The 23,353-nt window shown below is 33.4% G+C and overlaps 1 protein-coding gene across 1 annotated transcript in view; it reads right to left on the reverse strand.

Moving 5' to 3' along the window:
* The window catches only part of LOC150104334 (atrial natriuretic peptide receptor 1-like), a 282,793-nt gene that overhangs the window by 132,632 nt on the left and 126,808 nt on the right, over window positions 1–23,353 (reverse strand). Inside the window, exons 12-13 of the mRNA XM_090396460.1 lie at window positions 21,168–21,239; window positions 1,615–1,780 (exon numbers count right to left, since the gene is read on the reverse strand). Of these exons, the coding sequence (XP_090252586.1) occupies window positions 1,615–1,780; window positions 21,168–21,239 (238 nt within the window). The remainder of the gene's footprint in view (window positions 1–1,614; window positions 1,781–21,167; window positions 21,240–23,353) is intronic.

Here is a 23,353-nt window from a genome sequence, read left to right on the forward strand (position 1 = left end):
TAATCTTAATATTTACCCTTAATGCCAAAACACATCTCCAAGAAGGGGATGTATGATGTTTTGTATTAAAGGCAAGGGACGTGATCAGTTAGTATTAAAGGCAAGGGACCACTACCCAGACCGGTTTCGACCTTTATTGAGGTCTCGTCAGTGGGAGCTAGGCTTAGAAATACCAAGATTTAGTAATACAGAGCTTGTAAGTGTTTCGCCAAAACAAGTTACTATAAGGTGTTTTAACCTTATTAAATAAAAATCTCTGGAGGAGATATAAATGTAGAAAGTATTTTTACCTTGGGTATAAATATGTTAAAGATACCAAGCAATTTTAAACCTGGTTTTACTCCATTTCCCAAGTAAGCAAACAGACTAAAAGTCAAGTTTGCGCCTGCAATTGATGCAAGTCTAACTGATCCCACAGGTGGTGCAGGACCAGGGCAACTCGTGGCAAAGGTGGAACAAGCTCCGATCACTAATCTTAATATTTACCCTTAATGCCAAAACACATCTCCAAGAAGGGGATGTATGATGTTTTGTATTAAAGGCAAGGGACGTGATCAGTTAGACTTGCATCAATTGCAGGCGCAAACTTGACTTTTAGTCTGTTTGCTTACTTGGGAAATGGAGTAAAACCAGGTTTAAAATTGCTTGGTATCTTTAACATATTTATACCCAAGGTAAAAATACTTTCTACATTTATATCTCCTCCAGAGATTTTTATTTAATAAGGTTAAAACACCTTATGGTAACTTGTTTTGGCGAAATACTTACAAGCTCTGTATTACTAAATCTTGGTATTTCTAAGCCTAGCTCCCACTGACGAGACCTCAATAAAGGTCGAAACCGGTCTGGGTAGTGGTCCCTTGCCTTTAATACAAAACATCATACATCCCCTTCTTGGAGATGTGTTTTGGCATTAAGGGTAAATATTAAGATTAGTGATCGGAGCTTGTTCCACCTTTGCCACGAGTTGCCCTGGTCCTGCACTACCTGTGGTATCAGTTAGACTTGCATCAATTGCAGGCGCAAACTTGACTTTTAGTCTGTTTGCTTACTTGGGAAATGGAGTAAAACCAGGCTTAAAATTGCTTGGTATCTTTAACATATTTATACCCAAGGTAAAAATACTTTCTACATATATATATATCTATATATATATATATATATATGAAGAAATTATATATATATATATATATATATATATATATATATATATATATATATATATGAAGAAATTATATTCCCTTCAAAGTAAACTAGAAAAAATAACCGTAAATGTCATATTACGTAAACGCAAGTGAGTTAAACTATATAACAAAATTAATTCCAAATTAATTTAATTACCATACTTATAAACATCATCTGGAAATATTGATAATCGGAACATCACTGAATAACCAGAAAAATACGATATGTCTATTTAATTTATGATCATCATCCAAAAAATGCACTAAAGATTCTCGTTCACACTCTCGCGTTTCTCTAAAAAGACCGAAACCAGCACTGCCTTTCCATCCTACAGAATCATTAGCTATACGAAAAAACAGCGAAGAACACTTTTAATCAGGAAAGTAGCTGCTTGTAATGACCACCATTAAAATAATAAATCTTACTTACGTCTCCAGTGAGCGTATGAATCTTCATCTTCGTACTCGTCCCAAACTCGTAACGTGTGAAGACCAAAGTCCGTAATTTTTAAAACAAACCTGCTGTCTACAACGCAGTTCGAAGATTTCAGATTTCCATGAGAACGTATTTCACTGTTGTGAAGATAAGCCATCCCCTGAAATAATACAATGCGTTACAGACGAACGACATAAAATTAATAGAATAAAATTTATAAGCCAATTACTATAATATTTAATTCTGAAATAAGGTTATATCAACTACTGGCCTACTTAGTGAGACTTATCGAATAACGTTTGCCTGATTGAATGAAATTAGATACTCTAAACTTATATATATATAAGTTTCTTTTTTTTTTTTACCTTGGATTATACGTTAAATTTTATACTTGGTTATAATCTTTTTCCCAAGTAAGCAAAACAAAGTTTTTCGCGTGAAATATATTCACGTCTGAGCTACTTGTATATAGAGGCTAATGACGTCATATCACTTGCCTTAGAATGTATCCCATAATGCAGAGCACACTCCCTTACGGGTGTATAATGCAATGCATAATGGAAAGGGCCACTACCCAGAGCAGTTCTGATTTTTATTGAGGTCTCATCTATGGGAGCCAGACCCAGGAGAGATACCAAGGTTGAAGTAATGCAGAAATCATATTCATATACAAGTAGATAAAAGGTGTTTGACCTTAATAATAAAAATCTCTGGATGAGAGAAATATGTAGAAATATATATATATATATATATATATATATATATATATATATATGATCATTAGTTACATTGACTCTCCGTGATTAGATATGTTCATCTTTTGGTGACTGACTGAAACCTAGAAAACAGATAAGTTAATTAAATGGAACGCACAACATGTTTCTCAAAAGGCCTTCTTCAGGTGTCGTAACGCTTAAAGCAAATTAAGAAAACCATAAAAACACTGTGCCATCAGGTTACAAGTCTGTTACTATAATGGCACAGTGTTTTTATGGTTTTTTTTTAAATTTGCTTTAAGTGTTACCACAACTAAAGAAGTCGTTTTGACGAAACATTTTGTGCGTTCCATTAAATTAACTTATCTATTTTCTCAGTTTCAGATAGTGGAAAAAGATGTGTGTGTGTATATATATATATTGTGAAGAGAGGGTTACGTGAGAATTTTCCACACACGTTACTCTTCCTTTTGAATATTTTTCTATTGTGCTACCTGTTTTTCTTAAGTATTTACGATTATATATAACAAACTCGTATATATATCTGAAATATTTATAAAGCTACCTGATGCAAATTAACTAAAAAATGAAATACCCAAAATAAAACAAAATGTGTGTAAACAAAGACAAGGATTGGTGATTCTGAGAGAGGTTTTGTATGCTTTTACTTCTCGATGAGTAAAAAATCAAATGTTATTTTACCACGAATATTCTGGATACTTCCACTGCTCAAAAAGCATCTTATTGATTTTATTCGAATAATTTTTATTTCATTGACTAGTTAATGAATATTAACTTAAGTGAATGATTCCAGTACGCCATTAATACAAGTAAACCACAGAAAAACTTTAATCAGTACAAATTAGTTGCAAATATTTCGCTTTACACAGCGAAACATCTTCAGTGTGACGGAAAAGAACAATGGATCCCAACCATTAGGCTGCGGCGTTCAAATCCCACAATGGACATTGATGGTGATGATTGTCCTTAGGTGGAAGATAAAAAATTACCACATCGTTTATTGAAATCCTGAAGTGGCTGTAAAAAATCTCATGTTTGTTCTCTAGAACAGAGTTTCCAGAAAAATAGCACATGATAAAACGTAATCCTCATCCAGCATAGATATGGTATATGTTTACAAAAATATTGAATGCAGTTACAAATCACAATTTGTCAAAGTTTGGGAATGGACAGACCATCATTACGATTTAGGTTAGACCGATGTAACAGGTTCACATTAACCGATGCTATTTCCGTGCAACATATCTTACTTCAACCAAATAAGCAGAACGTTTGGAAAGAACATCAGTATATACAATCTCTTCATCATCGAATTCCTGACATGTACCCTCAAGAGGTGTACAGGATATAAAAGTACTACATGAAAAACTTACAGCATTACTAAATTCCTATCTACAATTTTCTTCAAATCAATTTGTTACCTGCCAAGACTCCAACATTATTAGATCTTATATTTCTGTCTTCTAAGATAGTGACAATAAGACAGTACACTGTATCAATCCACCTGTATCTTAGTCTTCCTCTGGATCTTTTTCCTGTCATCCTGACAAAAAAAACAATTGTTTTGTTAATCTTTCCTCTCCCATTCTGTTTAAGTGACCATACCACCTGAGATTAGCTCTGCTGACACATTCCTGGATGCTAACAATTTCAACTTCTTTCCTAATATCCTCGTTTATAATATGATAATGCGATCTGTTCACGCCCCTAATCTTACTCAGGACTCTCATATCTGTGGTCTCTAGTCTTTGGTGAAGTGTTCTATTTCTAACCCAGCTCTCAGATCCATAAGTTAAAATTGGTTTGAACACTGTCTTGTATACAGCTAATTTAGTTTTGACCAATTTCTCTTTTATGCTATATATATATTTATTCCATTGACTTCCTACCATACCAGCGTTGTTGATCCTGTTAGCTATTTTCATATTTAATTTACCATCTTCACTAAACATCGTACTTAAGTATCTGAAATGTATTACTTGTTCTATAGGTTCTAAATTCACAATGCAGTTGATATTTTCGATGCTTCTGTCTATTTTCATTGTCTCTGTCTTATTTTTATATATCGTTTTTTTTATATTTCTATATAGATAACAAATAACATAGGGGACAATGTATATCTTTGTCTGGCACCAGATTTTAACATTAAACTATCTTTCTCTACTTCCTTCAATTTTAACTGCTCACTTACAAGTCAAATAAAGACGACTTATTGCTTGATAAAATGCTCCACTGACACCATAAAACTGTACTTTGTTTAATAGCTTCTCTTGGCACCTTGTCATATGACTTTTCTAGATATGCAAACCTTAAATACAGATGTTTGTTATATTCCTATAATTTCTCAACTATTTGTCTTAAAGTGAAAATCTGATCCTGACAGCCTCTATCTGGCCTGAACCAAGCTTTTCTTCCACAATCCTTTTCAATTATACATGCATAACTTCACCAGGAACACTCAGTACGGAAATACGTCTTTAATTCTCACATTCATTTTTATTTCCCTTTTTATATATGGGTACTATGAGAGCTCTATTCCAATCAACTGGAATTCGACCCTCTCTTCAAGCCTTCTGAACTGTTCAGTGCAGCCACTGCAAGACGTTTTACCTCCATACTTCAGCATTTCTGGTCGAGTATCATCTACTCCTGCTGCCTTTCCACATTTCAAGCCTTTGATGTTGTTTCTACTTCAGTATGTATTCCTGACTGCATGCCTGTTGAGTGTATATTTTACCACTCTGCTGTTCACAGATTGTTTCGTTTAGCAATTTTTCGAAGTAATTACCTCACACATCAAAGATATCTTTTTCTCCACTTTTCATATCACCTTTATCATCTCTAATTCCTTTTACAGCACTCTTTCCTCCATTTCTGAGCTTTTCAACAACCTCCAGAATATCTTTCAACCTTCTTGATATTTATTTTCTAAGTTCTTACAAAGTCCTCCCATTACTGTTGTTTATCTAGTTTTACACCGTGTTTAGATTTCTTATATTTGTCTCTATTCTCTAAGAGTACAAGCTGACTTATTTGCCAGGAATTTTTGATATGTTTCTTCTTTTCCTTCACTGTCTCTTTAACTTAATCTGTCCACCATTGAGTTCTGAGTTTTCTATCCATGCAGAACACCTCACCACATGCCTTTCTAGCTGAAACAATCAATGTTTTCTTTATGATTTGCCACTGAATCTACAAAGTTTGGTTCCTTTCACAAACTCTTTTATTTCTTCTTAAATAATGTTTGTGCATTTTAGTCTAAAGTTCACATCCGAGAGACTAATATACACAAATATTATTCAATAAAAAAATGAAAGAGTTTGAGAATAGGAGAGTTTGAGAACATTCAATTTATTAAACCTTATAAATATAAACTTGTCAAACTTGTAATTAACACTAGCTGCGCTATCAACTAAAACAAACACAAAATATGATCGTCCCTGACTTCACTCCTCCTTTCCAATTAATGCGTCAGCTATCCTAATCCAAACACTAGCTCAGATCGAAGATCTGAAATATACCTTACCCGAATAGAAGCTTCCATTTCCCATTGCACTCAAATCAGTATCCAAGCCTTATCTAGCAAGTGTGTCATGCAAATCAATGAAAAAAATTCTGCATATCGCAAATGGCTTGAGACCAAACTTGAGTGTGTTACACTCGCCTTTTCCCTCTCGAAAGAATTGAAAACACTTATCACCAATTATAAATCTGATTTCGAACGGCACAAATGCCAAACACTTGCCTCTCGTTTTAATGGCAGTCGGGCCTTTTGGGTATCCACTGCCTGGCGTGGATACCCAAAATTTCTCCACCCACATTTCCACGTAGTATTTTTATATGAACCCAATACAATACTGTCCTACTAATATCGTTTTTCGACAGTTCCGGTATCGATGACCAAGTAAGTCGACCTATTCTACCAAGTACTACTCACTCTATGCTGCTGCCGCCACCACTAGTTTTCCACCAGGAATAAATATGCAAAGATAATACGCTGTCCAGAGGCTCACCAACTAATTAATGGCCAGTCATATGAATTCTGCCACTCATCCCCAAATAACCTAGCCTGGCCTTCACGACTTACTTCTGGACTTAAGCCATGTAGAAACTCTTATGGTTTCATTCAACATTTCTAAGGCATTTGATTGAATTTGGCATAGACACCTGCTTGGCAAAAAAGTGTCATCCTTTGCATTTGGGTCGCCAGCTTCCTCTAGTAGCTTTTGAAAAAGATTTCTGTCATTACCATTGACAGAAATTGAATGTCCCACAGACATTCAGTTTCTGTGATATGCCTCGTCTACTGGTACTTTCATTGACAATGTTCTACTCCATTCTTGCTATAAGTGATTACCCTGTTGTATCACGCTCTGTTATTCCTTCTAAGTTCACCTGAAATCCTAATTCAAAAGTCGACACTTGTTCTTTTATTTTTAAATTAAACCTGATCAGCTGCATAAAATCCATTTTTAATAACTGATATTTCGGTATCGCATTTTTGTTAAACCTTCAAGGCAAACACATTTAATTATTCTATACTCGAACAATATTTCTCAATGCAACCATACTGAGGACAAAAATCGGCATAATATGTAAATATTCTATATTTCTTCACAAGATTGTCAACTAGTTTTCACTAACTGCAGAATTATTCCAAGCCAACTAAACCAAAATTACGTTCCATACAAGCCAATCACAGCACAACGATTGCGTGTCATTAACGATCAGCTTCACTAATGAACATTACCATTAAGTGATTATGTCATCAGAGTATCGTGCTTCGGTATTTGTAATAGAAGGTCGAGGTTTAAAAACCGTTATTCGTATAAATCCGAGAGAAATAGCGAGCATTTTGTACATTTGACTTTAATTTAATATTTCCTAATTAAAGAATTTGATAATATTCAAATTCTTACAATTAATTTAATATTGTTCATCATGAATAATTAAGGCAGTTTAATCCGTAAAAAGTTTCGCTAACTAGCATTCTGTAGTACACTGTGCTGTACAAATACTCACGTTGATTTAATAACAATCCAGTTTATATTCCTTTTCTCTTTTCTATTCAGAATGTAGTGTTATTTGCCAAACTTCATCCATAAGCTGCAGAAAGTCATGTGATTACACTCCGCCGCCTAATATGATTTATATTTTAAAATTATTCGAATACCTTTCCCTTATTAATTGAAATTGAGAATGCGGAATATTATTTTCGTCCGTTCACTCTGTTATTAATTTAATTAAGCTCTTTTCTGAATAAATACTGCAATATTTTCTTCCGTTATTATCATCCATGTTCCATTATTGCATTACTAAAAAATCCTACTGCCGTTTATATATATAAACGCTAGCTTTATTAGTGTACTGATTACAATTAATTTAAAGCTGAACACCTTGTACTGACCGTGGTATTCATTTCGCTTTCACAGCTGCAGCTGTTCTAGAAATCAGTCAACTCCTATTTCAAGCAAGTGAAAACTGTCTTGTGAGAAAAGATGGCACATAACAATGAAATCTGTCACTACATTTTACGATGAAACTGTTAATTAAGACATTAAACGACATCTAAATATTTATTCCAGAAATGATACATGATAATTACCTGTCTGATATTGTAAGTCACGTTTCAGCGGATACTTAAAGCAAAGTAAAGAGTTTAATTAAATCATAATTAGAATGCTCAGTCAATTACGCCTTACAATGCTCCACAGCATTAAACCAAACTCAGATTATATATTCTTAGAGAAAAGATATTGACAAAATATCTTTTCTACCACTGAATTTAACAGAAACATTTTTTCTCCTAAAAGTGAATGCATTATGTCTGACGACTGTATGCATTCTTTGTCTGGATTTTTTTCTGTAAGGCGAAATCACACCGACTCCGTGTACGTAACTGTCTGGAACTAAATGGTTCCACTCCCATAAAAATGTTCCTTTCATACACTGACGGGAAATAAATAATCCGTTTCGAGCGAACTTAGATACAGATATACTGCTGTAAAAATGCTTTTACAGCCAAGTCGAAAATCACAATTTATACCAAACTAGAACAGATCGGTTGCTTATTTTCAGAGGAAGAAGAATGGAAATCTTATTAATGGGGAAAAAATCACACTGATAGTTATATTAATATCACAAAAAATGTCAGGACATGTGGCTGAAATAGATACAGTACGCATCGCATCAAATAGTGATTCCAAATAGTTATTTACTATTTGGTTATAGTTAGCATTTTGAGAGCGGTGTTTACAAGACGGTGTATTTTTATGTGAATTTCATACCGGCGATGAAACTATCTACCACTAAATAAATTACATTTTCAACTAAGTGCTTCTACATTGAAAGCAAAGCCTTCAGCGACGAATTTCTTTGCAAATAATTTAATGCTAAAAGACTTTCCATATCGAATGCTCTTACGTTAATACAATTTCAGAAATTATTCATTAGCACCAGATCGCCCACTTCAAAGATATTTTGTACTTCTCTCATTAATTTCTGCATCAAAAAACGTGCACAATTTGCTTTCTTACTTTTTTTTACTTAACTCTTATCAGTATTGCTCTCTCTCTCTCGTCTCGTGAGAAGCAGGCAATGTGTTATAAATGCCAGTTCTCGTAAAGCTCTCTCTCTTTAATCATTTTATTAAACTCAGAAATGCTAAAAGCATCCTTTGAAAGTTAAATTCTTATTTAAATAATCCAATTACTTGTCACCTAGAAGAACATTTTATTTCTGCATTTTGCATAGTGTTAATTATTGAGCAAATTTTGATCGCTGTTTGTTGTGAATGAACTTTCGAAAACGTAGATCGTTATGCGTTTAAAATAGCACATTTTATTTCAAATTGTAATTTTAATGTTATCTTCTGCTTTATTACTTCGCTGTTTACTAGTTTTCGATTCTGTCATATTATACTTGCTTGTTTGTTACTTCGCTTTTCTTGCTATAATGGATTTCAACCGTTTTGTGTATATCGAAGTATTTTAAAACACTCTCGCTTATCTTCGAAGTATTATTGCCATTTCTTTATCCTATTTTCGTTTCAATTTATGTTTTATACATAGCTTTCAAAAGCTGCTTTTCTTTACTTTTTATAACAGTGAGTTAAGCTCATATTAAGGTCACTTTGTACAGCCCTGTAGAACGACACCGTTCTGGGTAGGCGTATTTTGATAGTTTATTTCCTTTACTAAACGCTTTTAAGCCATTTTTAGTGCGGCTTTAAATTTGGAAAATTTCGCAAGCGAAAGAGATTATGAAAAATAGGAAATTTCATGCTATATTATTGTTCCAAAACTCTAATATGTTTGATGCAATGTTAATAATTTACAGTCAATTCTTGAACATAGTACAAAAACGAATTATATGATAAATTACTTGTCACTGATTTTACTGAATAATATTTCTGTAATATTACTGTACGCCATTCAACTTAATGCACTCTAAATAGTCGCTTTTGGCCTTTGCCGTGTGGGCGACTTGACGCGACGTCAGCTAGTTACAAGGCTTATCTGTTTTAGAGTGCCTACTGTCTATACAATACAGTAACTTGAACTAGGGCATACGGCGCTTTTTTTTTTTTTTTTTTTTGTAGCCACGCGGATTTAAACGAATTAATTTAGAGCTTGCAATTTTACAAGTTACAGGTGGACGTAAAAAAACAAAACAAAACAAAACAAAAAAATAATAATAATAAATATTGAGCTTTGGGGCTCCCCACTTCTCGATCGAAAAGGAGCACAAATAGAGGACTTAATCGATGATCTAAACCTAGAAATCATAAACAACAAGCAAAATACATATATGTAAAAATCAACGGGTACAGAATCAGCATTAGACATCACAGCAGTAGATTATGAAACTGCAAATCTTACCCAGTGGAAAATATTAAACAATGCCATCAATGATCATAGGCCTATCATCACAACCATAATTGCAGTTAGACCAGAAACCACAGAAAAAGAGATCTTGGAACTTTATAAAAGTAAATTGGCCCAAATACACATAACTATTAGAAACATATTGCACAGGCACACCAATTAGTCAAGAACTTGATCAGCAACTACTAGAATTAACCAACAACATACAAAGTGTTGCAAAAAATTCAATTCTCAGAGGACTCAGGAAAAACAACTGGGTTTCATTTTGGAAATATCATGACATCAACGCTATGATCACCGAAAGAAATGCTATCAATTAACAGTTAAAACAAAATAATACAGAAGAAAACAGAAAGAAGTTAATAGAATTAACTCAAAAAATTGAGGATGAAATTTCAAACTGCAAACAAGAAAAGTGAGAAGAATTCTTCAAACACTGTCTCCTCGGAAATTAATACAGCAGCAACAAACAAACAGATAGAAAATACTCTAGCCAAATATTACTCAAAAGTAAGCAAACTGAAATACAACAATGAAGACAAAAAGGTGCAGTAAAATTGTAAAATCTGCTAACACAATCCAGAACCAATCCTTCGGAAGACATCTTTACTCAGGACCTCACAATGACAATTAGAAACAGCAATTAGTCAAATTGACCCTGAAAAATCACCCGGTATAGATCTTATCTTCGGACATGTGATTAAAAATGTGGGAGCAAAAGCCAAAACCCGACTTCTGAATATATTTACCACTTCCTGGAATACAGATAAACTGCCAAAAATCTGGAAAACAGTAGTCATTTTACCTTTACTAAAACCTAACAAAAACTCTAGTGACTGTAAAAGCTACAGATCAATAACTGACTAGTACTCTTTGCAAACTACACGAAAGAATAATACATACAAGACTCGTGAATTGGCTCTTAGAAAATAACCATATAAACTTCTACTAAACAGCATACAGGTCCGAACACAGTAAAGATCAATTATTTTATCTTTACCAATCAATCATAGATGGCGCTCAAGAAAAACTACCAAAGAAAACAACAGCAATTTTCTTAGATCGCACAGCTGCCTTGGATCGTTTGTGGAGACAAAAGTTAGTAAAAATTGCATACGATACTGAAATAAGGGGGAATGCATTAATTTGGATTTCAAATTTCATGAAAGGAAGAAAAATTAAAGTAAAAGTTAATGGAATTTCTTCCAGCATACATCGAACTTGGTCTGGAGTCCCACAAGGGTTTGTTCTATGGCCGCTCCTATTTCTCATCTATATGAACAATATTCAGCCTCCCGTAATAAATGACACAAAATAGCATGCTATGCGGATGATATAGCTATCTGGTCACAAGCAGCAATTTTCAACAGTCTGAAAAAGGTCCTAAATAAATCAATTAAAGGCTTAGAAAGATAGGCAAAGAAACTCAAATTACAGATAAAACAAAACTTAGTATCTTCCGCACTGATAGAAAAAATTTACACAATTACAACCCCTAGATCAAAATATATAATAGCAAAATAGGAAAAACAGAGTCTCCCAAATACTTAGGCCTAACCCTAGATACTGAACTAATATTTACAACCCATATCACAAATATATCTAGTCATCATCATACGTATCAAGGATTTAGGCCTAGTATGGCCTGTTCCGGCCATAGAAGTCATCGTTGAATCGTTTAAGAGGACGTCCTGGTTTTCTTTTTCCTAATGGCTTGTACTTCAATGCTTCTTTTGGTAATCTTTCTGTTTTCATTCTTTGAACGTGTTCCATCCATTTATGTTTATATTTTTTAATTTTTTCTATTACTGGTTCTTGGTTTAATTCTTTCATAATATCTTCGTTTCTTTTGTGATCAAATAGAGTATACTTTGCAGTTTTTCTCATAAACTTCATTTCTGCTGTTGTTAATCTTTGTTTGTCTTTTTATTTTGTCCAGTTTCGCTTCCATACATTAAGACTGGTAGGGCTAATGTATTGTATACTTTTAGCCTGGTTTGTTTTTGAACTAGATTTGGTTTAAATATAGAGTTAATTACACCAGTTATTTTTATATATTTTGCAATTTTTACGTTTATATCTTTTTCATATGTAATCATACATCCTAGGTAGTTAAATGAATTCACCTGTTCTAAGATCTTGTTATCTATTACTATTTTAGTTCTTGTTGGATCTTGTCCTTTAAAGGCTATAGTTTTTGATTTTTCCGTTGATATTATCATACCATAATCTTTGGATATCTCATTTAGATCTAAAATAGCTTTCTGTAAGTTATCTTCAGAATTTGTAATTATTATTTGGTCGTCGGCAAAGAGGAGAGTGTTTAAGTTAACTGTAGGAGAAAGTTTAATTCCTTGATGTAAATTTTTATTCCATTTTATTATTATTTCATTTAAGTAGATATTAAAAACAGTTGCTGAGAGGGGACATCCCTGTCGGATCCTTTGGTTTATCTCTCTCGTATATGATAGCTCGTGATTTTATTTTATTTGATTATTTTCCTATATATACTTATGATAGCTTTTAGGATATTATTCGGTATTTGTCTTTCTTTTAATATGTTAAATATGTTTCTTTTAACTTTGTAAAATGCTTTTCCAAAGTCAATAAATGCAATATGTGTTTCTAAATTATTTTCTTCTTTTTTCTATTATTAATTTTAGGCAAAAGGCTGGGTCTATACACGATCATCCTTTTCTAAATCCATTCTGTACCTCTAGAATAAAGTTCTCGGAATATTTCATTAGTTTGCTATTTAAGATTCTGCTATATATTTTGTAAAAGTAATTTAGTATACTGATACCTCTATAGTTTTTAGGGTCATCTCTATTACCTTTCTTAAAGATAGGAATCACAATTGGTTTTTTCCATTCTATTGGGGGGATACCAGTTGAGTAAATTTTATTTAAAAATAATAAGAGTCTTTCTTTGAATCTTGTTCCTGCGAATTTATATAGTTCTGAACCTAGCTTATCTTTCCAGGTGATTTTCCGTTTCTTGTCTCTTACAGGCTGATTTCTAATTCTTCTTCAGTTATTTCCTTTTCATTAATTGTTTGCCAGTTGTCTTGTTTTTAAAATATTTGTCTGTCCACAGTGCTGTGTAGTAGTTTAGAAATTCTTCTAATTTCAATTCAGTGTTTAATTTTATGTTTTCTTTGGTATCTGCATTTAGGTGTTTCAAAATCTTATATACATTGGGTCTTATTTTATATAAATCATGTTCTAAATTAGAAACAAATTTATTCCATGATTCTCTATGTCTTTTTCTGACTTCTCTTTTAGCTATGGCTCTTATTCTATTATATTCTATTTCATCTTCTAATCTTTTACTGCTTACCCATTTGTGATAGGCTTCTTTTTTTCTTTTTGATTATTTTTTTGATTGTATCATCCCAGATCTTCAGTTTTTTTTGTCTTTCCTAAGCTTTCATTTGCTGCTGCATTTAGTATCGTTTTTATATTAAGTCATTCTATTTCTATTTCTTCGTTTTGTTTTATTTTATCTAGATATTGGTTAATTCTTTGTTCATATAGCCATTGTACATTTGTGTCATTCAATAGTCTAGTTTTATAAACAAATGTTTCAATTTTTCTTTCTGTTCTTGTTACTTGTAGCCATTTAGGTGGTAATCTTAATTTTATTTTAACAAGGAAGTGGTCACTGCTTATTTAATATCCTCTGTGAACTCTAACATCTAGTGAAAATTTTGATGTCTTTTCATTTAATATGAAGTAATCTAATATTGATTTCTATCCTCTTGCTGCCCAAGTATATTTATGTATGTCTTTATGTTTATAGAAGGAATTCATTATTTTTAGGTTATTATAAACTACAAAGTCAATCAATTTTTTACCATTTCTGTTTAGAGTTTGTTCTCCATGTATTCCTATATTATTATTAATTTTCGTGTTTCCAATTCTTGCATTTAAGTCTCCTGCTAAAATTATGTAATCATTTTTATTTATTTTATTATATATGTTTTGTAGCTGATCATAAAAATTAATATTATCCTGTTCTCTTCCTTCTTCTGGGGCATATAAGCCAATTATTTAAATAGCCTCTATTTTTATTCTAGCTTCTATTATTCTTTCATTCCATAATTTATAATGTTTTAACTCTTTTGAAAGGGAGTTATGAATCCAGATCATGACTCCTGCTTGTGCTCTTTGGTCTCTGTCGACTCCACTGTATATCACATTAAAATTTTCAGTTCTCATAGTTCCTTTTAATTTCTTTTTTGTTTCAGTGATTACTGCTATTTTAAAATTTCTTTCATTTAATAATTGGTCTAATTCTATTTCTTTATATGCTATTCCTCTTACATTCCAGTTTGCTATGTGTATTATATTTTGTCGTTTCCATTTTCGTCGTTTTACCTTTTCCATTCCAGGGTCGTTTCCCATAGATTCAATCCGATTATCTTTTTCTGTCAGCTTACAAGTAGGATTATGTTCTCCATGTCGGGGGACTAGCCTGACGATGGAATAGTTCAGTGGTAGGGCTGCTACCTTAAAGCTTCTGAACGAGCCTTCTTCCGAATTTAAACCCATAGGAGAAATAGGATATATTGAAGGGGAAAGAGTAGATTATAGAAGAAATATAGTAAGGTTTATAGAGAGGGCATAGTTGTAAGGCCAGAAATGAAAAGACCCCATGGCCCTCGAGTACTCTAATAGCATAAGGATCATAAAGTAAGAAGAGTTGGCTGATAAGGCCTTACAGGAAAGATTAAAGTAAGTGGATCTTCTTCTAAGTAGAAGAAGGAGAGGATAGATCCAGCTAGGGGGTCCATGGGAGTGCCGCTTCCCTTACAATCAAGATGATTGCCCCTTATGGCCCTGTTGGTCCATGAGTCCTTATTCAGTATATTCGGACCACCCCATCATATATATATATATATATATATACACACACACACACATGCACGCGCATGTACACACACACACACATGCACGCGCATGTACACACACACACACAAACACACACACATGGTGGGCTCCCCTGTCCGCGACCCAGGGGATGCGCTCTCTAGGGGTTACAGGGTCCCCGAGAGAAATATATATCTAAAATATATCTAGTAAAGCTCTTAAAAAGCTTAATATCATCAAAAGGCTTTGTAGAACTAAGTGAGGCGCAAAACCGAAGACACTCAGAATACATATACAGCTCTCATGCATCCACTATGGAATATGCTTCAACAATCTGGGCTCCGGCTTCCACTAGCTCAAAAGAAAAGCTTGTCAGAGTACAATCAAGAGCAACAAAAATTATTATAGGTTCAGTCTCATCCACAAATAACTTAAAAGCTCAACAAGAGTGTGGGTTTCACATACTAGAAGACAGAAGAAAACTCTCCACAGTTAAGTTCACTAACAGAATCAGGAGCCAACAGCAGGATGACATCTCACTCAGGCCTTTTGATGCCTGGACCGGAAAATCTAGACTAAAGATATCATCTATTTTACAATATGATCATGAAATTATAAAACGCATAGACTTCGAGCACATGTCCATTGAAATAAGCAAATATCCATTATTTTCCACTAAACTACCAAAGAACACAATGATTAACTTAAATCTCTTAGAACCATGTTCAAAAAAGGATTCACAGCAGGTAAATAAAAGAAAAGGACTTGACACTATACACCACTTAAATAATCTAAACCATGTCATTGCCTACACTGATGGATCATCTGATGAAGCTCTCAACCAAGGAGGTGCAAAGGTTTTTATAACTCTGCCTGGAGGTAAGGAAATGCAAATCAAAACCACAGCTGGCAAAATATCTTCAAACTTCACTTGCCAACTAACAGCCATACAAGCAGCTCTCAAGTTCTATCTCTCTAATCTAGCACTAAATACTACAGAAGGAATAACCATCTACAGAGAGCAAAACTCACATAGGAAATTCATGAAAAACTAACAACTTTAAATGTAAAAAATAAGAACTATACAGTACACTGCAATGGATACTCCAGCTCATGTAAATATTGAAGGCAATGAGAGAGCAGACAAACTAGCCAAAGAAGCAAGATGATTACCTCAAAAATTGCACCCACTATCACTAACTGATGCAAACTCTGTCGCAAAAATAAAACTGGTAAAACAAACTATCAATAAGAATAAAATCAGCGAAATAAATGAAAATAGAGAAATAACCACAATCATCACCAGGCTAAGGACGGAACACTTTAAAGGCATGAAAATTCATTCGGACGGTACTAGAAGTTATGAAACATGCAAGAACTGTACAGGGGTCGAATTAACACCTGCCCATGTCTATTCTTGTCCAGCAATTGCTGCTGCCCTACAGAAAATTGACAATAACCCTACAGAAAAGCTCTACTCCATCAAAGTTCAAGAGATGGCCAAAGCAGTTCTACAAGCCCACGGTCATATCTAGAAGCTCTTCAGTGGAATCGACAACAACAACATAAATATAAGAAATATTATAGAGCCAAAAGGCTTCACTTCAGCGATGCAAAAATTATTTAAATTAAGGGGATATTTTATCCCACATTATTTCAAAGCCGAATAAGAAAACTTTAAGACAGAAATCAAAGAGTTTCATGCCCAGTATTGTACCACCCAGGTGTTTGCTCACACTTGGACTCGCCGAACGTTTATAGTTTGCTGTATTCGGCATGAAACTCTTTGATTTCTATCTTAGAGTTTTCTTATTCGGCTTTGAAATAATGTGGGATTAAATAACAGCTTAATTTAAATAAATTATATTAGTGTACATAAATGTGTGAACGTTTTTATTCACAACTGCATTTTTGAAACTAATCCATTCCTATGTAGATTAAGAATGGAATAAAAAACTGCCTTTTTATTAGTAGTATTTTCGCCAAGCATATTCATGGGCATCTTTAGCATGATTTGATATGATGGAGCATAGAAAACGTACATGTGTTACAGAAAGGTTAAAGCTGATAATAAGAAATCACGACTTGTATGGTATGTAACAGAATTAATAGTAACTAAAGTTCTAGCAAGATTTGTTAAAAAATATATAACATCGATGAGCGGTCATAAGCAACACTGCTAATCGATTCTCCTCCGTAACGTAAGTATTACTGATTAGGACTTCAGAACTTTCCTTAGACGTTTCTCCATATCTGCTTCACACCTGTTGTTTCACAACAAGCAAGCATTCCTGAATCCACAGTTGACAATGACTGAAAGAAATTCACATGTGAACTATGCCTAAGATACAGGGAAGTGAAAACTGATCGGAGCCAACAATTTCTTGAAAAGTGTCATTGCCATCTTGCCGTCTGACTCAGAGAATCTAGGTTAGGATATACGAGCAGTCACAAAATTTCCACAACATGCGGAATTGCAAGTCAAAGTGTTTAGGAAAAGCTGCAATCCACAATCCTTTGCCAACAATGAAAGCGCATCGGAGGTTATTACAGCCACGAGAGAGAGAGAGAGAGAGATGAGTCAAGTTACATGATCGTCCAAGTCTAACTGACTTGTATGCTCGGTTACTGAGTGTGCCTGATAAACTCTTTTCTGTACCAAGTGTCAGGATCGGTATCACGACATTTCAATAATGCGGGTCAAACACAGTTGTTGCACTTGTCGATTGCTCTATAATCAGTACTTAACTTATATCACGAAAGCACCCTCATCATTACTCATATACAAGACGATAATATTTCATGTCACACTGAGATTAAACATCGATGCGGCTTCAACATAAATAACATTGGAGCAGTGGTCACAAAACAATCCCTACAGAATATCTATGGGATGAATTATGAATTGGAATTCAGAGTCACAGCACTGGCAAAGCAACTTCATTGATGATATTCGCATGCTATTCCATGTCTTTTTATAGCATAGTGATAATTATGACAAAAAGTCATGATGTTGCACAACACTGGTTAGGAAATGTATGAAGTTTGCATTAAATAAAAGTTTCAAAGAACTATACTTATATGTGTGTGAACTGTGACTGGTAAATATTACCAATAAATTAATATTTCGATTTTATTTTGGTGCCAGCTTTCTTTCTCTTCCTTTGATTTTCTTTTCTTGAATTCGCTTGTTTGTAAATCTCAGTCCATGTCATATTCTATTAAAATATGCGATTTTGTTCTTCTAAATCTCAATAATACAACACCTCCATGATGAATGAATAAGGAAGGTGCAGCACTCGGCCTCAATAATAAGATTGAACAATCCGGTTTAATTCCTAGCTACAGAGAAACTGTGCAGCTATGCTAGAATTGCAATATAATTATAATTTGCACTATGCAGTTTGTAAATCCTCCACTTAATTTATAAATGATAATTACAATATTATTCATTTATTGCTCCCTTTGTAAGATGTTTGTTGGAACGAGCTAGTCAGTTTTAGTTAGCTCGATTAAAATGTTTAGCATAAAAAATTATTCTCACTTTAAAAGGGAAAAAACCAAATATGAAAAAATGCTTCCTCAAGATTTTATGCAGAAGGATTATTAAGACATGATATGACGATTTAAAGTATTAATTTAACTATTATTCTATTAATAAGCTGATTAGTATTTATTCATTAAAATTACTATCGTGTTTATTTGAGGGTCCGTCAGATTAACCCATTAATGTCCCATAGAATAGTCACCATCACTATATTCTTGATTCTATAAATATGTTTCTATGTTTTTATTTTGAAATATTATTATAAATAATATTTCAAAATCTATTATCTTGAATCAATCAATTATTATGAATTCGGAGTAAATAATGTTTTCATTATGAACAAGCGTGGTAATTAATACGTAAATACTGAATCGTAAATTAACTGCTTTAATTACAGTGACACATATCCTTTTTGGATACATGCTTACTTAAAATAGTGGAGAAATTGTGAGCCCATATATACCGGGAGGAGGGACAGAAGGAATTCAAGAAATGGCAGATTATTTATAGATTCAAATTTTATTTTATCTAGTTGCTCTATTCTCTCCTCCCTCCATGTATTATCTCATTCATTTTTTATCATTCACGTACCCAAAACTATTTGTTCTCATTTCCAGAACAACTTCTTGCTGGCGTCATTACTAGCTCCGCCATTTGTAGCAGTAATCATCTTTGAATCGTGTGAATGCGTTTTCTTCATTTCGTGATGCCGCTTCTGTCGCTGTTTTAATAACTTCTTGTTTAGAATGTTCAAGGTTTTAAGGTTACATCTCATGAGCCAATTCTACGAACTCACGTTACGAACGGCCCACCTCAAGGGGAATTGCGTCAATGCCCAACTATTAGGGAAAAAAAAGATAAGAAGTCAATTTTTATGTATACGGTGAAAACAAATATGGGGGAAATGGAATTATTTTAATCTGATTATTTGTTAGCGTCATTTACAGAATACAAAATGGTGTAGGCAGCTATAAGCAGATTCGTCTAATAAATAAATACTTGAGTAACGTTAATTGTAGATGGTATAATGCTTTAATGCACGATAATCTTCTTTCGACAAGAACTGTAATGTTCCAAGGAATATTAAGTCGGCAAAATAAGAAAAATATCACAGGAATTAACCGCTGTTTTTCTAGCTGACTATGCTTGGCTTTCTTCAAAGAATTTTAACTTGCTAAATTACTTTTCATTTCGTTTCTTTTCTTGTTCATTTAAAATAAGATTTGTGCATAATTTAAATGTGCTAGTAATTCCAAAAACAAAACGCTTGTAACTTTTAAAGTTCGTCTTGTTATGGATCTTTCGCCTTTTGGTTTTCTTTACAAACATGCACTGTCTGTTGGCAGAATTCATAGCAACAATGAGTTACACGATTGAATCTTCTCTTCTTAAAAAGATTGATGTTTCAGGAGAGAAGATATTCCTCCCTTTGGACGTTCTCAACATGAACACCAGTTCTACGTCAACTATTCCACGTTAAGGAACACATCATCGTTTGAACTTATTTACGAATTAAATGACCATGCTCAAAATAATACAATAGAACAATGTGAATTCGTTGTTTCACAGCAGGCCAATGAAAATAAAAAAGTTCAGTTAAAACAAGTTTTAATATCGTAACACGTTACTTAACCATATTTCGCTTAAAGACTAAATATAATTTTGCTTAAGAACGATCTAATTGAAACCGAACACTCAAATTTCTATCGAGATTCTAAAGGTCAAATTGTTTAAATTTCTTCCGGCCAGAAAGAAATTACTGATTCGAGTCCTTTCGCCATAAATTAAACTGTACAGAATTGAAACCAAAAAGTGATTATGAGCATTTATATAAGGATGTATAGTAAATGATTAATTTTATTTCATTCCATCAGGCCAGAGCTGGATTGTTGCTTTGTAAAATTTCGAAATGCTCTGCGACATTTTTCCATGCAATGCAACTGGCACGATTGAAACAAAAATCATCTTTCCGTACGTATTTCGTAACTACTGGCGGTACCGAATTTCACTACAACGGAACTAGCTAAGAGCCAGAAATATGCTGTCATTAGCAGCATAAGTGTCTTGCGATATGTCACGTTCCTTAAAGCCAAAGATCCGTAATGACGTAAATTAATCCTGCCAAAGAATTGAACATTATATATATATATATATATATATATATATACATACACACACACACACACACACACACACACACACACACATATATATATACATACACACACACTTAGGAAATACAGTTGTATACAGCTGTACTTGGAAGAGAAATCTTTGAAAAATACATATAGTCTAATTTAAAATACTAAATTCGATTTTAGATTACTTTTTGACAAGTGCATGAAGACTTCAAAAATAAAGATAAAGACCATCTAATGTGATTTTGATCATCAGCAGTTCTTAACACAAAGAATTACTGATGGTCGTTTTGGAGAGATAGATTGATATACTCTAGAACATTATATTGAAATAAAACTTTTTAACTTTAAAGAAATGGGATTCTCACCTTTACGATGTCATGCATAAGTGAGTATCGGAACATCCAGTCCAGTTTTATTTGGTCATTTTCCAAAATATCCTATAAAGTAAAGTCATTATATAAATGTAAACGGCTAGTTGCCATGATAAGGGCCATCTTAAACTAGAATACAATTAAAATGGATTTAAAAATAATCGTTCGAGAATCTTTATGAATTTCACTAGATTTAAGTCAATGCCGTTCAGGTCTGAAATATTTTACATTTATTTACGTTTGTAGATTCGTTCTAAATTGAGGGAGAATTATATCACTGCTGGTAATCAAATTTCTCCAAGTTAAAAAAATGACGCAAGCTCTCTAAAATATCCCGGATAATAATAATGTAATATAATTGAGATTTACAGCGAAACTTCAGCTATATTCTGTTGTAATTCGGCAAAATGCGAGATTAATAATAAATAAAAAATTTAGTTCTGAAGTAGGATTAAAATTGCCTAAGTAGATTTCGTTATTTTAAATAACGATTACAGGCATTTACCCAAGTTTTCTAGCTTCCGAAGAATTCAGTTTTCTTTGAAGACAGATTTAATTATAGAAAGAATTTAACTGTTTTATCGAATATATAGAAAGAAAGAATAGTTCAAGACTACCCAAAAAATGCACCGACATCACTCAGTTGGAGGACAATCAGTGATGACCAACGAAAAGATGGAATGAGACCGAACAGGCCATGGGGCCAAAATCCCTGAAAGAATGATGATGACGATGATGATTTAACTGTTTTCAGCTTCATTTTATAATTTTTACTATTATGACTAAAGCCTTGCAACACTACACACATACATTCATATATAATACCAGAAATATTACGAATTGCACTTAACCGAAGCCACATGAAGATGGTTTGAATGAAAAGAGAAATAAAAACATCCATCATCTATTATAAAACGTATGAATATTCCAGAGGTGTCCTGAAATATGTTATCTCAAATCCCATTTCACGAGTCTTTGCTACGTCAATCATCTTTACGCATGCGGCGGTGGATTGGAGAAGATGAAAGTAAACAAGCAATATTATTCACGAATTCGATTCCTGTTGTAGTTTAAACCTCTCAAGCAACTAGGCACATAAAGCAAGTGTGTGTGCGTCTTTATAATAACATCAACGTGTTGATGTTAGTATTAAGTTCAAGGGAGAGTCCTGGCCAGTGATTAAGACATATTGCTTAAATATTTAAAAGCAGCGCTTAAAAATACAGAATGTCCGAGGAAGCTACAGCGGCACTTTTCATCTCTTATACGAACGTCGTTATTGTTCAGATCACTAATTACCACGCGGCGATGAAGGTGACGTTGCAACCATTTCGACTGTAAGAATACTAGCATAGCTCATCAATAATTTATGCCTCCGTAGACTCAAATGATGGCTGGAGAACCTTATTCCCAAATGCATTTCTTTAGTGTTAAGAACTGCAAATGTTCTTGAAGAAATGAGACAATTATAGAATCAATATTCAAATTGAGAATGTGATGTCAATTACTGGATTTCTCGTGCTGGTTCCGATATTCTAATTATATTATGGAAGGTGACTTTGCAACTATGCTACTGAACCTTTCGCATAATACAAAAGCGCTTCGCAGAACTCCACCTTCTAAAAATTACTCTTTTCGAAAAAAAAAAAATTAAGACGAGCATTAAAGTACATAAATTTTCAGAGTGCATGGTTAAATTATACATACAGCAATATTCTTGATTCTAGTTATCTGAAAAGAAAGTTATCGTTGTCGGTTCCTAGAACATATCTGAACACCATGAAAATTTTAAAAGATGTTACTATGTTGGTGCGCTGAAAACTTATCAGGCTTTTTTTTTTTTTTTAACTCGAATGTTTTAAGCAGTTTTTTTGTTGTTGATTACTAACTTTTTTGCTTTATATTTATTCCAAAATTTCCTGAAGGATTGAGCTGTAATAATTGGAAGTTACTGCATTTGCATGCTTGATTTTTTATGTGAATTCTACCGATGAAATGTGAGCGAATTAACAGTTACATGATCAGGTTCCCCTACTATAGGGACCAAACGTGTTACTTTTTATTTTAAGCGAAGCAGTGATTTCCCAATGGACAACGAAAATTGTTAACTAACTTTAAACACTCGAAACCTCCATGCTATTATAGGATTCGAACTCATAACCGAATGGTTTGAGAGTAGA

The sequence above is a fragment of the Typopeltis vanoorti genome, chromosome 8, assembly GCF_054136105.1.
Source record: "Typopeltis vanoorti isolate ZY-2024b chromosome 8, IOZ_Tvanoo_1.0, whole genome shotgun sequence".
Taxonomy (NCBI): domain Eukaryota; kingdom Metazoa; phylum Arthropoda; class Arachnida; order Uropygi; family Thelyphonidae; genus Typopeltis; species Typopeltis vanoorti.